Source organism: Stegodyphus dumicola, chromosome X2, assembly GCF_044657685.1.
Source record: "Stegodyphus dumicola isolate Sdum_Otavi_A_Nest chromosome X2, ASM4465768v1".
NCBI lineage: Eukaryota > Metazoa > Arthropoda > Arachnida > Araneae > Eresidae > Stegodyphus > Stegodyphus dumicola.
The window spans coordinates 186,165,301-186,181,015 of NC_140781.1; the positions used below are offsets into that span (position 1 = coordinate 186,165,301).

The 15,715-nt window shown below is 32.8% G+C and overlaps 1 protein-coding gene across 1 annotated transcript in view; it reads right to left on the reverse strand.

Annotated features, from left to right (window-relative positions):
• Positions 1 to 1,252: 1,252 nt before the first annotated feature.
• LOC118188723 (transmembrane protein 8B) overlaps positions 1,253 to 15,715 on the reverse strand; it is a 167,526-nt gene continuing 153,063 nt past the window's right edge. Inside the window, exon 11 of the mRNA XM_085809561.1 lies at positions 1,253 to 12,093. Within this exon, the coding sequence (XP_085665687.1) occupies positions 11,773 to 12,093 (321 nt within the window). The 3' untranslated portion in view covers positions 1,253 to 11,772. The remainder of the gene's footprint in view (positions 12,094 to 15,715) is intronic.

Sequence of the window (15,715 nt, forward strand, 5' to 3'; positions counted from 1 at the left end):
TAAGATTTAACTTGAAATTAATGTAAATAATTACTGAGAGAATTAGATTTTTGTAGCGTAGTTTACGTGAGATGAGATCACTTGGGGTCACGCGATATGAACCGGCGAATCAGGATAAAATGTTTATACCTTCAAAATAAAAAAATTCTTAGAATAAGGTCTGCTTGGTGAGATTTGCGCCGGCGAAACGGAAAAGTACCTTTTATTGTTAGTTTTGTGTAGAAAGGAAAGGAAGTTTCGGGGAATCTCAAAGCTACAGATGAAAGAAATGAGTCGAGGGAGTTAGAAGTTCAACTGATTCTACTCTTTCCGTTCTTCGCTGAATCGTGTCACATCGCTCTCGACTGACTCTACATTCATCAAGGCTGTTGTTAGTGAGCAGTGTTCACGGTAGAGGTACTTGCACCAGGGTTCCTGGGCAGAAGGGCCTACCCCTGATTGAAAACTTGTGCATCTTTTATTGTTGTACAACATAAATTGAAAACAATGATTTAAACATTGAATTTGGAATAAAGTACTAAAATTAAAATTGAGCATAAGTAATGAGTGAAACCTGTCGAAAAGATGAAAATGCCAAAGCATCTGGGTAATTGTTTGAGCTGATGACATAAGTTGCTGAAAGAGAATTACTGAATACATGTAAGATAGTACTAAGCATTTGGTGAATTCTTTAAATAATTTAAGAGATAATATTTAAGAGAAGGGACACTGGTAATAAAATTTCAATTATGAGAAGTGGATAACTTGTGGGATCCACCGATTGCAGATTCTCATAACAGTTACTGAATCTCGACAAACGCGAAATAGCAGTTGTGAGGTACGATCTGCAGCCCCGGTGGATTCTCTCGCGATCAAATCCTGAGACGTGATAATATGAATGTCTTTTTATACAAGGCGTAAAATGATCTCCAAAACACAGAGATAGCAATAAATAAACAAAAGTATTTAAAATTAAATACAGTAAATGCGATTCCCTAATAAAAATCGGAATTTATCTCTTTTTTTGCTGCTTCGAGGTCCGATTACTCTTGACTGTAATGTGCGCATGCTGTGGAATTATAATTATTTGCACATTCCACTTTTTTTGCAAATTTAGGGTTTGCAGTGCGCTTCTTACAAAGTGTAGCAATTTTAATGGCCAGCAATGTACTTCGACCTTAGGAGCTGTATAAAAATAAATTATAGATAAAGAATAATCTTAATTACCCTCTTGCCTACAGAGAAAGAAAGAGGAGAGAAAAGAACCACAACGTTACAATAATAAAAAGCTTTTTTTATTTAGACTGGGCATTTTCTCTTAAATATACATTATGCATATAAAGTATTAATCAATAAATTATATATATAAAAATTATTTACAAACAAAATATAAAATCTATACAATCTCTAGCAATAAAATAAAATGACTTGAAAAATCACATATATATTCATAATAAAGACACAGATTTTTAGGAAATATACATCTCATATTCAAATTATACTTATTTTTAAACATTCATAGTACAGCTTATCCTTTGAGAAACATCAATAAAAGAATCAAATGATGCATAATGCTAAGCATAAAATTCGACATTCCAGACTATAAGCAGAAACGTAAAATTTAGAAAAATATCAGAATATATTCCTTAAAACTGGCTCAAATTTTTGAAACTCTGAAATATGATGAACTGGCACTGTTAACATGTAACGCATGGAAATAACGAATTAATTTTACAAAATTTCAACAAAAATGTGTTACACAGATATGCTTAGATAAGCAACAATTCAATGATTACTAAAGCTATATAATATAGTTCCTCCAGAAAATGTGAACTTAATGATTGACATTCATAGTACAGCTTATCCTTTGAGAAACATCAATAAAAGAATCAAATGATGCATAATGCTAAGCATAAAATTCGACATTCCAGACTATAAGCAGAAACGTAAAATTTAGAAAAATATCAGAATATATTCCTTAAAACTGGCTCAAATTTTTGAAACTCTGAAATATGATGAACTGGCACTGTTAACATGTAACGCATGGAAATAACGAATTAATTTTACAAAATTTCAACAAAAATGTGTTACACAGATATGCTTTAGATAAGCAATAATTCAATGATTACTATAGCTATATAATGTAGTTCCTCCAGAAAATGTGAACTTAATGATTGACTTTTTTAAAGAACACAAGCTCTGTTCTTGATTGTAACAACTTAAAAAATGACTGATCCACACTTTCACACTTGTTGCTATACAGTCTAATAGTTAAGAACTTTGAACATACTATGCTATTTTCGTTTGCTTTATTTTATGTACATTTTACATTTGCTGACCAGGCTGTTAAATTGCAAAGCAAATGTATTTAGGTTAAGTACTCGCTACTGTATTTAACTAGCGCTGCACAGTCTTCAAGTTTGAAGGACTATCATCATTAAAGCTATTGATTAAAAATGTATAATTTATTTTATTTCATTATATAAATATTTAAAATGTATTTAAAAAGAAATTTTTGACTAAAGTAGTATTTCCACTATCTTCTTTCACTTAATGTCTGATTTTAATCTAAGTTTTAGAGTTTTATGCCATCAGTCATTTTTAACTGTTACGCTTCAGTTTCTGTTTTCAAACCTGAGATTTTATTCACTGCCTACTAATGTTATTTGTTTATATTTGGATCCTACCACTTACTAAGTCTGATTTATTTCATTATCACTTGCAATAATTTTCAAGTAACTAAATGCTTAAAAGAATCATGTTTGAGAGGAAAATGGAAATATGTTCCATATTTGAACTCTCTACTGATAAACCAAACAAATGCAACCATTTTTTAAGATGCATGCTGTCTTATGGGCAAATAGGTAAAGTGGTGGAACAATGGGTAATTTGTCATCAATTCAAACTACTGCAGCTGACCATGCTTGCTACATGAGCTTCTTGTTTTCCTTTTACATAACGCAAAATAATTCGGCTTCCATTTGAAAATTATCCACAAAAGCATCCCTTACCTTTGGTAGATAACCCTTAAATCGTTTGTCATAAATAATTTCTGAAGACCTGTCTGGTTTCAAACAGAACTTTCAGAATAGTTCATTAAAATAAAACTATAACCATGGATTAGATTTCCTTTTGCTCTACATAAAGTCAATATATTTCAAGTTATTATGATGTCACTTCACTCTTTTCTTAACTTTTCTTTTCTGGAAATATATTGAACACTTTATGAAACACATATGGTTAAAGGAATTACATTTTTATATTTTCATTTACTTAAAATCACATTTTTGTTCCCTTCTTAAATTAAATGTCTAGATGGGGGAACTTTAAGAACTACCACTGCTTGCATAAGTTTTTGTGGTATAAAATGTAAATATGGGAATAAAGTTCAAAAGTTGGCAAACTTTCAAAGAGTTACTAGCATAAGACAAAGCAATTACTGCAAAAATACATGGAATTAAAGGGTGTTTAGAAGTTATATTTTATTAACGTTTTAGAATTTAATTATGTATTTCATTCACTATTCTATTTTGCAAACTTGGATGGGGATGATGGGGGAACTTTAAGAACTACCACTGCTTGCATAAGTTTTTGTGGTATAAAATGTAAATATGGGAATAAAGTTCAAAAGTTGGCAAACTTTCAAAGAGTTACTAGCATAAGACAAAGCAATTACTGCAAAAATACATGGAATTAAAGGATGTTTAGAAGTTATATTTTATTAACGTTTTAGAATTTAATTATGTATTTCATTCACTATTCTACTTTGCAAACTTAAATATATCTGCCTTTTAATTATCTCAGTCAAAAGTCAACATTATGGTGACCTATTATGAAGTAATGTTATTTTTAACCTGGAAGAAAGGCAAGCATCGGGTATTGCGAAATTCGTGTAAAACGGTGCATCACTACAATATTGCTTCTCAGTTTATAGTGAAAATGGACCAATAAGCCATATATTTCAATACAAATGGTTATATAGATTTCAAAGCCTGAAATCTTTTGGTTTCTAATTCTGGGAATAATCAAGGTTGTAGGGATTATTTTAATTTTGAAACCCTTTCCTTTAAATTCTTGTTTTCCATCTACAACTCTCTGCCTGAATGAGATTTCAGTACCGCACTTTCGTTAAATGAAGCAAAACCAGTATTTAATGTGGAAGTTCAGTCACTTCTGTAGTTCTTAGTATGGCAGACTTTGACTTTGGGCCATGTCATTACTTTAAACCTATCTTACTATGAATCGCCATAGTCTTACGTGCCTATTAGTGTTCGCCGGTGAGGTTAAATTACGGGACAACTCGGTTAGTTACTTTTGTACAGCTTCAGTTAAAGTTCATCTATCTAGAATTAGTTTAATTTCTTATTTTCCATCTTAAGTTTAAGCCTAAGTGGAGGCTTTCTTGTGAGCCTGAGAAGGAGCCAATTGTCATTATTTCTTTGAGTGAATAAAAGAGTATTTTAAATCTTCTTTGTACTTATATTTTACATACACTACCCGGCACTCAAAATGCAACACCAAGAAGGAGTGGCCCAAAAATTATGCAAATTTCAAGGTATGCATGTTGAAGAAGATATAAGAGAAGGTACCTGCAGAATGTTCAATTTTCGTGCCGTCTGCTAGGGAAATCATCGTAGAAAATTTGTTCTTGCTCCAGAGGGCGCAAGTAGTAGCAGAGAATGCCTCGTCAATGGAGAAAGTTCCAGCTGGCAGATGATTTTATGAGGGGTATGGTGAATCGGACTGAGAAGGGCAGGTTGGTCCATTCGGCAAATCTCAGCTGACACACCTGGAAGCGTCCACAGAGCACCAGCTGTGGCGAAAAAAAAATTGGAAAAGGAAATGTGGCAAAATCAAGGAATGCCGGTGCAGCCAGTGATGTCAGCATGTGTGGATCAGCACAGGCCATGCCAACAAGCGGTGGCACACCCGTAAGCCACTTCTGCTTCCATTCTACAGCATGTTCAAGTCACCCTAGAGGTTCCCATACCGACCAAAACCATTTGCCATCGATTGATGGCTAGTGACCTGTACTCGTGGCTTCCGTTAAGAAGACTGTCATTGACCGCACATCATAGACGCCAACGTCTGTAATGGTGGGGAACGAGCGATGTGGACAACGGAATGGTACAGGTTTGTGTTCTCACATGAGTCATGCATCTATTTCTCCAATGATAGTTGCCGCGTATGAGTGTGGCTTCGATGTAGAGACAAGTCCAATCTGGTAGCAATTGTGGAATGCTCCACTGCGCGAAAATGCAACATCATGTTTGCAGCGCAATTGCGTTAAATTCTAGTTCACCTCTAGTTCGTATTGAGGGGAAATGACGGCCCAACGATACATGGATAATGTGCTGCTGCCAGTGACACTCCCTTACTTCCAAGGAGTGACCAATGCCCTTTATCAACAGGATAATGCCCCATCATACACAGCTCGCATCTGCCAACATGCTCTTCAAGGTGTATAGGTGCTTCCCTGGCCACCGTTCTCTCCTGATCTTTGACCAATCGAATACATTTGGGATGTGATTGGACGCCATCTGCAGACCCTGTCATTGTCGCCTTCAGAAGACTACTGGTGGCAAATGGTTGACATGGAACGCATAGCCGTTGCTCATGACACCATCCGTAGTTCCACTGACTCTGTACTGCTGTTCAAGGCAATCTTACAACATACTGAGGCCACATTGTTCTCGCTCTGTATTACGCATATCATTTCGAAATAAAGATCACTTATTGTCCGTTGCTGTCTCTTCCTGTTTGCCGAGTTTCATCACTTTTAGGCCACTCCTTCTTGGTGTTGCATTTTAAATGTCGGGTAGTGTAGCTGTAAGGAGATCAGGGAAAAGTCCCTAGATATTCCCATAAAAGTTCTAGTCGCCAAGAACACATAAACTAACTAGAACTTTATAGGGTTATATAGAGATCATAAACACCAGTGGTAATGTGAAAAAATTATGATGTGACAACATGTGGGAAAGATTCGTAGAAAATTACTACTTCTGGTCTTCATACTTCTTAGATCATATTCAGGCAATGCTTAATAATTATGGGTGTCTCATTCAGCACTGATTATGATTATTTTATGTTCTTTTAAAGATTAAGTTTCATCTGCAACAAAACAACAACAACAACAACAACAACAAAAAAAAAGATTTTAAAAGTTGTTTTTAGGTCACTTTATATATTTAGTTTTAATTTACACTCACAAAAAAATTAGGCTAAACTCATTTGCTTTGGCATAGAGAAAAAAAGGTAGGGGAAGCAACGATTTTGAGCAGAGCATAAATATATAATAATATTTGGGCATAAATATATCATAATAAATGCCTTTTATTAATTATTGTAATGCCGCAAATATTCGTGAAAATTATCAACTAGATATATTACAAATTACATGTATTTTTATTAAATCAATAAACTATATTGATAACAAAATTAAGATTATAATCATTATGACTGTGTTTACTAATTTTAAATCATTCCATTAGTTGAACATTTAAAGACTCGTTAAATATGAAAAAAACGTATATGAAACATGTTATGCTTAGCTAAATGGGTCCGCTTTGAGAAACTAGTGATAAAGCCATATCAGAAATAAATGAAGACAATTGAAATATAATAATTAAAAATAATTATTGATTTGCATAATGGATTTAAGACAAAAACACTGAAATAGAGGTATGATATATCCACTTATTAATCCTCTGTATTCATAAACTTCTCAATTATACATTAGCAAAAATAAAAGAATGAATAAATAAGTAACAAATCAGTTTATACTCAATTTTATTTTAAATACATTACGTAAATAATAAACTATGAAAAAAAGATAAAACAAAACTTAACAATGTAAATCTGGTTCAATAGTTACAAAAGCGCTCAGTATTTGACAGCATTTTCTTATGTAACAATTTGCATTTTTAAACTTTACCCCCCTCCAAGAAAAAAAAAACTTTCACTTCTTAATTTGCAAAATATTAAATCTAAAATTAATCTCGTTTTCTTGGGGGGGGACGAATAGATATACTGAACTGTCTGCTCTTAAATGAATCAGACAAAGTATTGTACAATCAAAAACAAAAACAAACCACTTTTGGAACAATTTCAACACTCATTTACCACTTGGAACCATTACAACACTGATTTGTGACACAACACCAATTTCTCAGACAAGAAAATAAAAAGGGAGTACACATGTTATAAAATGTGGTAATTCATTTAAAGAAAGCTATTTCATAATCTGAAACAAACCTAAGTGATTAATGTGAAAAATTGTGAGACACTGAATAGATAGTCCTTGCATGATTTGTTGTACTCAGTTGAATAAACAAGCAAACAAATCCACATTGAATTAATGATTACCTTTTTTGTTCACCTTTTTTTTCTGAAACATTTTTGTTGTTATAATAAGAACTGGAACTGTCATCCAGAAAGTTCTGCAGCTCTTTAAATCAAATTTCTTAAACTTTTTTCCAGTCACAACCCCTTTTTATCACTAAGATTCTTTCGCGACCCCCCCGGGGACCCCATACAATTTACGAAAATTTTGTGGGACCCCATAAGCATTACACAAATATACGACACACGTGTGTGGGAAACTGTCAATTTTTTCACTTGTACTGTAATATACTATTGCAGTTTTAGGTCATTTCTAATTTTGAGACATAGAACAATGTGAAAATTTTAAATAAGTAACAGACGAACTGACAGCGTCACATGCAAAGCAAGTAAAATGAACATTTCTATTACAAAAAGAATGTGTTGAAACATTTTCCTTTTTTCTTTGTTTGTATTGTCTTATCTTTATCTATTTTCAGATTGTTGTGCAAAAATATTTAGCAATTCTAAAATTATTATAAGTTAAAGAAATATCAAACAAATATTTTGGCGATCCCCTGCTGCAGGTCCCGTGAGCCCCGACCCACAGTTTAAAAAATGCTGCTTTAAATGAAAGGCATTTTCTTCCAATTATTTTATTGTAGCTGATGTGTAAATAAGGCAGCAGATGTGTAAATTGAAGCAGACACATAAAGAAGGTGTTTTCTACTCAGGCTGCATAATGTTAGCATACGTTGGGTCATAAGTTTTGCTTTAGTGCAGTGCTAAGTATGCACAACCCCAAAACTCATTCTCACTGTGTTATCCTCTTTCATGTTAACAGAGGGGGAAAAAAATGCTAACCACATTACTTGTAAAATTTGCATGGTTTATCGACAAAGTGTTGTTTCTGATGGCAGTTTGAAGGTAATTTGAGAAATTTAAGAGTGTAAATTTCAGAGACTAGACAGTACCTGCTTTGGACTACCATTCTTCATAAACAAGAACCTTTCTCTGAAAATCCATGCTATGCAGTTCAAGAATTATGATACAGATGTATAGCACACGACCATTTGAAGAAAATTGGGTATGTAAGCTGCTTTGATGTATAAGTACTCCATAATTTAAAAAAAACAAAATATGCTTTCTAGACTTCCGGCACGTGATTCTTAGCTGAAACAAAATAAAGAAGCTCCTTTTCAGAAGCAGGTCATTACTGGATATGAAAAGTGGATATTATGCAACAATGTTACAAGAATATAGGGTAAGCTAAATGAACTTTCCCTTGGTATCACTGGGATAGTGGCTACAACCCACAAAAAGTAATGCTTTGCATATGGTGGGATTACAAAGGAACTGTATGCAGTACAAAGTCTGAGACCCGGAATCGTCAGGACTTGGGGAATTCCAAAATTTAATACATTAGTTTTAATGTAGTAAGATGATAGGCAGATATGGCAATATTTAAGTCAGATGGGAAAATGTTAACCCTTCACAACCACTCAAGGGCCAAAAATGTTTTCCTGGCCAACATCAATATATAATGTCAATCAATGTATTGTCCACAGACACTCCCTAGCCTGTAGAAGTTTAAAAGTGACAGCATTAAAAGTAAAATTGGCATTTACAGCACAACTCCCTTAGTCCAGAATTATATTCCTCATTACCCAGACTTTGTAAGAACACATTTTTTTCTATTACTTTATTTATTTATGTTTTTATTTTATTTATCTATCTTTTGGCTAGCCTTTTGGCCAGAGGCTATCTTTTGGCCAGAGGTATTTATTAGATCATTTCTTAGAATGGATGCATGGATTTTGGTCTTTGTACCGTACTATGAACTGTTGATACCAAATTAAGCAATGCATTCAGAAAAATACCGTTCCCAAATGGCAATTTTACGAGCAGAAATCAAAGCAAAAGTGATCACGACTGGCCAATAGTAGAAGTGTTGTCTTTTACTAAATGTTGCCAGACAGCACCTCGATAACTTCTTTATAAATAAACTTAGTGAATTTTAAAAAAAGAAGTTTTGAGCTGCCAGGCTGGCAAAAAGTAACAGAGCAAAACGGAGCTCATGTGATTCAATGAAATTTTCTTGTTTTTGTAATGCTCATTTACCAAAATGCTACAGAACTTTCGGGATGACCCCAAAAATCTTTGATTTATGTAGTGTTTTAGTTTAAAAGCAAAACCACACATTTTTGTGTTCACTGTATTGTATATTTTAGTCAAGTTAGAAAGCAGTCATTTAGCTAATGCTATTTAATTATCAATATCAATGCTTGTTTATATTATCAGAAGTACTGATCATTTTCAGAGATGGTTGCGTACATAACACAGTTACTAAGCGAGGTTCACTGTATTTACATTGATTTGAAAATTAAAATTAACAGATATTTTCCATTTTGACGCCTATGAATACTTTACATCTAAAGTATTTAGAACAAAATATATTTTAAGTTACAGAATTCAAATTTGAAATAATGTGAATTAGAATTAAACAACTTAAATTTTCACAAAGTGATATCAGTAAACACTGAACTTCAGTACTAAATGAAATGTAAATTTTCTGTATGTATGCTTAAGAATGACATATTTTGATGTTTTACTCACAAGAAGTTATAAAATATACAAGAAGTTATATAATAACTTTATGTAAGATCTGTATCTTCTCTATTTTTCTTTTTAAATTTCACTCTTTGGTCAGTTCCTGAATGCAGAATTTTAAATTTCACAAATAATATTTATCACTCAATTCTTCTTGATGAGAAGTTTCATTTACTAAACTTAATAGATATGGATACACAGTTACAGTCAAAAGTCGTTAATCCGGACTCGTCGGGACTTCGGCGATTCCGGATTATCGATTTTTCCGGATTATAGATCATCAGTTTAAATCTCGTAAGATGGCATGCAGAAATTCTAAAATTAAAAATATGAAACTGTAATTTATGAAATAAAGAACAATTATGATCTAAAGAATATCAAAATTTACAAAAAAAAAAAAAAAACTTAATATTTATTTGTTTACTTTATTAAACATTTCTCTCAATGTAAGTTGTTTAAGTTGCTTCATTTTATGTGATAATACTTTCTCTTTAATTCTATAAAAAGACATAATTTCTTGTTCAGTTACAAAGTTCCGCTGTTCAAGTCCCGTTAATTGCTGTGCCGAGAATACCGACTAACTTGTCAATCGAAATTTTTTCGTTTTCACTAACCTCTCTGTCACATTCTTCATGTCTTTATCCATTTTTTGCAGCAATTCCACTTTTTGTTTGTTGGACATCGAAACATACTTTCATTTTGTAGATCCTTTGGAAGTTCCAGCATCGGAAATTCTATTTGACATAATCGAAAGTTCAAGTTTACTTTTATAAAATTGCTCTTACAGTCTGCAAAAAATAATAAGCGGGATCCAATTCGAAGATTAAGGAACAACGCAATCATTAACATTAACTGAAATAGATAATTTTAGCTTACACCGTCCGTTATACATTAAACGCGCAGGCGAAAACGTATTCTGCACTTGCGCACACGCATATGCGCAGTAGTCAAGGTCATACGCGCACGCGTAAAACGCCTGTGCGCATGTGCCAACGCGGCGCATGCGCAGAAAGTTCTTAGCTTTCAGGTCCGGATTATAGATCATTCCGGATTATGGGTGTCCGAATTAACGACTTTTGACTGTATCTCAATTATTAACATTGTTTTCCTTACATTATTAAGTAAAGATTAACTCACCAGTAAGCTCATGGCTTGGAAGTTATGATTTTTAAATAATTGACAACAGAAAGGTACTAATTCAGTTATCCATGAAAACAACAATTCACTAAAAGGCATTTGTAAACATTATGCACAAAACAAATAAAATGTAAAAGGATTTTAAAATGGTAATGAGATCACGTACTTTAAAATGTAAAGTTGTGACTACATGTTTACACAAAGAAAGCAAAATTTTCATTTAAGACTAATTTTATTTATGAAGAAATTAAAATTTACCATTTCAGATGTTAACTGTTAAGTAACACCTACCAAAGAGGCTTGTGCCTTCTTTTATAAAAAATTAATACCCTAGAATAACCTATTAAAATTTCAAAACGGAATTAAATTTTTCATTTTTATGCATTTAATATGCCAAAATTAATCAATCATACATAAAAATTAGTTTTTAAGAAGACAATAATTCGTATCTTTATCATGAATCTAAATTTAAAATGCATTTATCTACCTCAAAAATCATAAAGAACATGGCACATAAAATTCCATATTTTACAAAATGCACGAAATTTAAAAAACTGAGTAATAGCATACATATTTGCTCTATTAATCTAGAATACTTCAATTAAAAATAAGTTTCAAGAAATCTCACAAGACTTCAAAATTAAACTGCAGATTTACCATTATATAATAGAATAAACTGTCTTGTCACAAAAATACACTAAACATAGCACACAAAACCTGAAATTTTTATGGTGTAGGAGCTAATAACTGTGCATAAGAAGGTTGTGAAATATCCTGGCATACAACATCACCTACTCTTATATAACTACAAGAACTAGTAGCCTCAGGTGTACTTTTGCTATTTAATTCCCTTCTTGGCAATAAAAACAATACAGATAAGGCAATTGTAACATGCCAAGCACTGTGCACAAATGGGTAATTATCTTTAGTTTCAAAGAAAGCATAAATTATAAGTCCTGATAAAGCCAGCAATGCTCCAGGAAGAAGAAAGAAAAGCCACACTCTATGAGTTGGATAACAAACATGTTTTTTCCGACACTGATTAGCCTGAAAAAAATAATAATCAAGGTTTGTTAATCATATAAATAAAAAGTGCACTGTAAGACAGCTATAGTGAGCTTAGAAAGTATTCGAAACAAAAACAGTTAATCATCTTGTGGCATAAAAAGCATTTGTACATTATACATAATTTTGAATATTTTCTTATATACAGTTGATTCCGCTTAATTGGGACACTGCTTAATCGGGACAGCCGGTTATTTGGGACTAATCTCAAAGAACAGATACCAAACTAAGAAGCCAATAGAAAATTTATATGTTTAATTGGGACAACATTCCACTTAATTGGGACAGTAATTTAAGATTACAGTACATATTAAAAGTTTGTTATGGAGCGTTGTCTTACAGCTTATTGCGCATGCGTTGCCTTACAGCTGATTGTGTATGCATTGCATCACAGGCAAGAGCAAGGACGTTCTTATTCAGTTACCATTACACCTCATACATGATGACTGTTTCGATTGTTGCATATTTATTCACTCACAATACACATCACGCATGAACAATGCATAAACTTATTGTTGAAAAATTTAACCCTTGCCAAAATGCCAAGAAATGATTTGACACTTTCTAGCAAAATTGCTTTGCTAGATAGAATAAAAAGCCAGCCACCTAATACAAGTTATCGCCGGCTCGCTGAGATAACTGAAGTACCAAAATCTACCATATCGCATGTCTTACGACAAGAAAGTCAACTGCGTGAGGAATTGGTTTTACAAGAAGGACAAGCAGGAACATCCAAAAGGAAACACGAGGGGGAAGGATCCAGACGTTGAAGAAGCACTAGATCAATGGTTTTCTATTGTTAATGGCAAAGGCATAAATATCAACGGCCCGATATTGAAGGCAAAGTCAGAGGAGTTAGCTAAAAAACTGGTCCGCAATGATTTCAAAGCAACTGACGGGTGGTTATCGTGATGGAAAACAAGACACAACATTAAATTTTAAAAAGCACACAGTGAAAGGGGCAGTGCCGACAAGGAAAGTTCCGAACAGTGGAAAACTACGAAAATTCCTACTTTTTTAGAGAATTTTTGTGCTGATGACATTTACAATGCTGATGAAACTGGCCTCTATTATCGTGCTACGCCAGACGGTTCCTTATGCTATAAACACATTGCACTGACTGGTTATCAAAAGGTGATGGACCGCATTACTGTGTTATGCTGTACAAATATGTCAGGTACTGACAAACGAAAGCTACTGATCATAGGAAAAAGTGCTAGACCTCGATGCTTTAAGGGGCTGAGCATTAAGGTTTACCAGTGGAGTACCATGCAAACAAAAATGCGTGGATGACTTCTGAAATTTTTCGAAATTGGCTTACCAGTTGGGACCGAAATTTACAAGATAAAAAAAGAAACATTTTGCTGATTGTTGACAATTGTGCGGCACACAATTAGACAATCTACAATTTAAACAATCTACAAAATATACAGCTGGAATTTCTTCCTCCTAATACCACATATATATTTATATATATTTAAATTAATACCTTGTAGGATATCCTTCAGCATGAATAATGGTTTCGAGTCCCCTTGGCATTGATTCAATGAAATTTGCTGTTACTGAGCCAAATATGGACTCCCCATTCTTGTTAAAGAACAGTTATTAATTATTAGAAATGTGCCTGGCTCTAACATTTTTATCAAGCGCTTCCCATAAATTCTTGATAAGATTAAGGTCGAGTGACTGAGGAGGAAATTTCATAAATTTTGGAGTGTTATAAAATATTCATGAGTCAACATGGATATTTTAGTAGTCATGTATTTAGGGCTGTATGATGGGGTCATTATCATGCATGAAAACATATTCATGGTCCAAATCCATTTTTTTACACTAGACCATAAATTATTTTTCAAAATATCAATGTATAGCAGATGATTCGTAATGCTATTAATGGACTAAATTAACGGCCCAAAAGCACTCATACAACCCCAGACTAATATACCTTCGCCTCCACGTTTCATTGTCGGCAGTAAATTCATTGGATGCATTTATGTATTTTTTCTCCCCACCATTCACCTCCCATCCGATCGAAAAATATTGAATTTACTTTCGTCTGAAAATATATGTTCTTCTAGAACTGTGAGCATTCATGTATTTTTTGGTGAAAAATAATAAACAGTAACTTATCACTGCTCTCACATACAAAGAATTTTTGTCTTGGAAACATGTCTATGGAAACCTTGTTTACTTCATGCATTTCGAATTTTACTTAAGGATACTGCTCTTCCTATGTTTCCTAATTCTACTGTAAGCTTAGGAGCACTTACTTTCAAATCTTTTTTCAATAAGTGTGCCAGAAATCTTCTGTCAATGGATGTAAGTTCATATGGTCCTACTCAACAAGCTCTATTTCGCACTGTTCTAGAAGTAATAAACTTCTGAAAAATTGACTGCACAGTTGAACGTGGTCTGCTGATTGAAACTGAAATTTCACTGTACGATTTACCACCTTTGCGAAGACTTAAGATTAGTTCCCTTTCGGAAATGCTCATTTCATTATCCTTATGACCCACATTAAAATTTTACTTCAAAAGTCTTTAAAGTTTAAACTTATGATATTTAAAGTTACACCCAATCATTTTACATAACATGCAAGATAAATGATGTCAGTTATCAATGAAAAACTGACCAAATTAAAAAATGCTACCAAAATTTTGCATTTGTTTGAATGTACAAATACTTTTTATGAACCAATAAATCCCCAAATTTTAGTTTCCCACATATTTAAAAGCTAATTCAATATCTTTTCTGTATTGTTTTTGCACTCGTATTTGGGAAACATTTTTTGTTATTATTCCCTTTTGAACAGGTTTTAACAGAATTAGCAAGACTATAGTTTCTTAGACAAAACCACTCTTGTACAAATAATTTCTACACTCACTGTATTTAAGTAACTTAAAATCTGTTTTCACACATTGCAAACGGACTAACATGGAAATTAAAACTTAACTAAATATAAATTTAAGTGTACCATATTTATACATAAAACCAACAGATAGTTTTTATTGAAACCTAACTCTACATAGAAAATTATTTTGCTAATTAGCATAATTATATAGTAAAACAAAACAATAAATAAATAAAAATAAGAAAGAAAGAAAAGAATATTCCTTCTCAAAAGAGCTATTTAAAATACAGTACAAGATAGAATAATATAAAAGATAATTTTACCAGCTGAAAATAAATTAAATTCTTAGAGTGGCATTATAAATATGGCATTTGAACAGCAAATTTATTAAAACTTGATTTTTGAAATGAAAAAAGAGTAAGGTGACTGTAGAAGATAAACAATTACAGTGAAAGCTTATTTGGAAATAACGGGCTTCTAATAGCAGCAGTAGAGGGCTAATATGTATATAATGATGTCTATATTATGATATCATTATATACGTATCGCACGTATATAATGATGTCATCGGTCGTAATCGATCGCACCAAAAGTATGCCGATATAGTATATACTTTTGGTGCGACCACTTGCAACCAAAAAAGGAGGTGCACAACTACACATTATAGCAGTTTTATATAAAAAATTTAAACGTTTTGAGGCTACTATTTTTTGAGTTATGCGAGATACATATGTACATACGTAGGTACATACA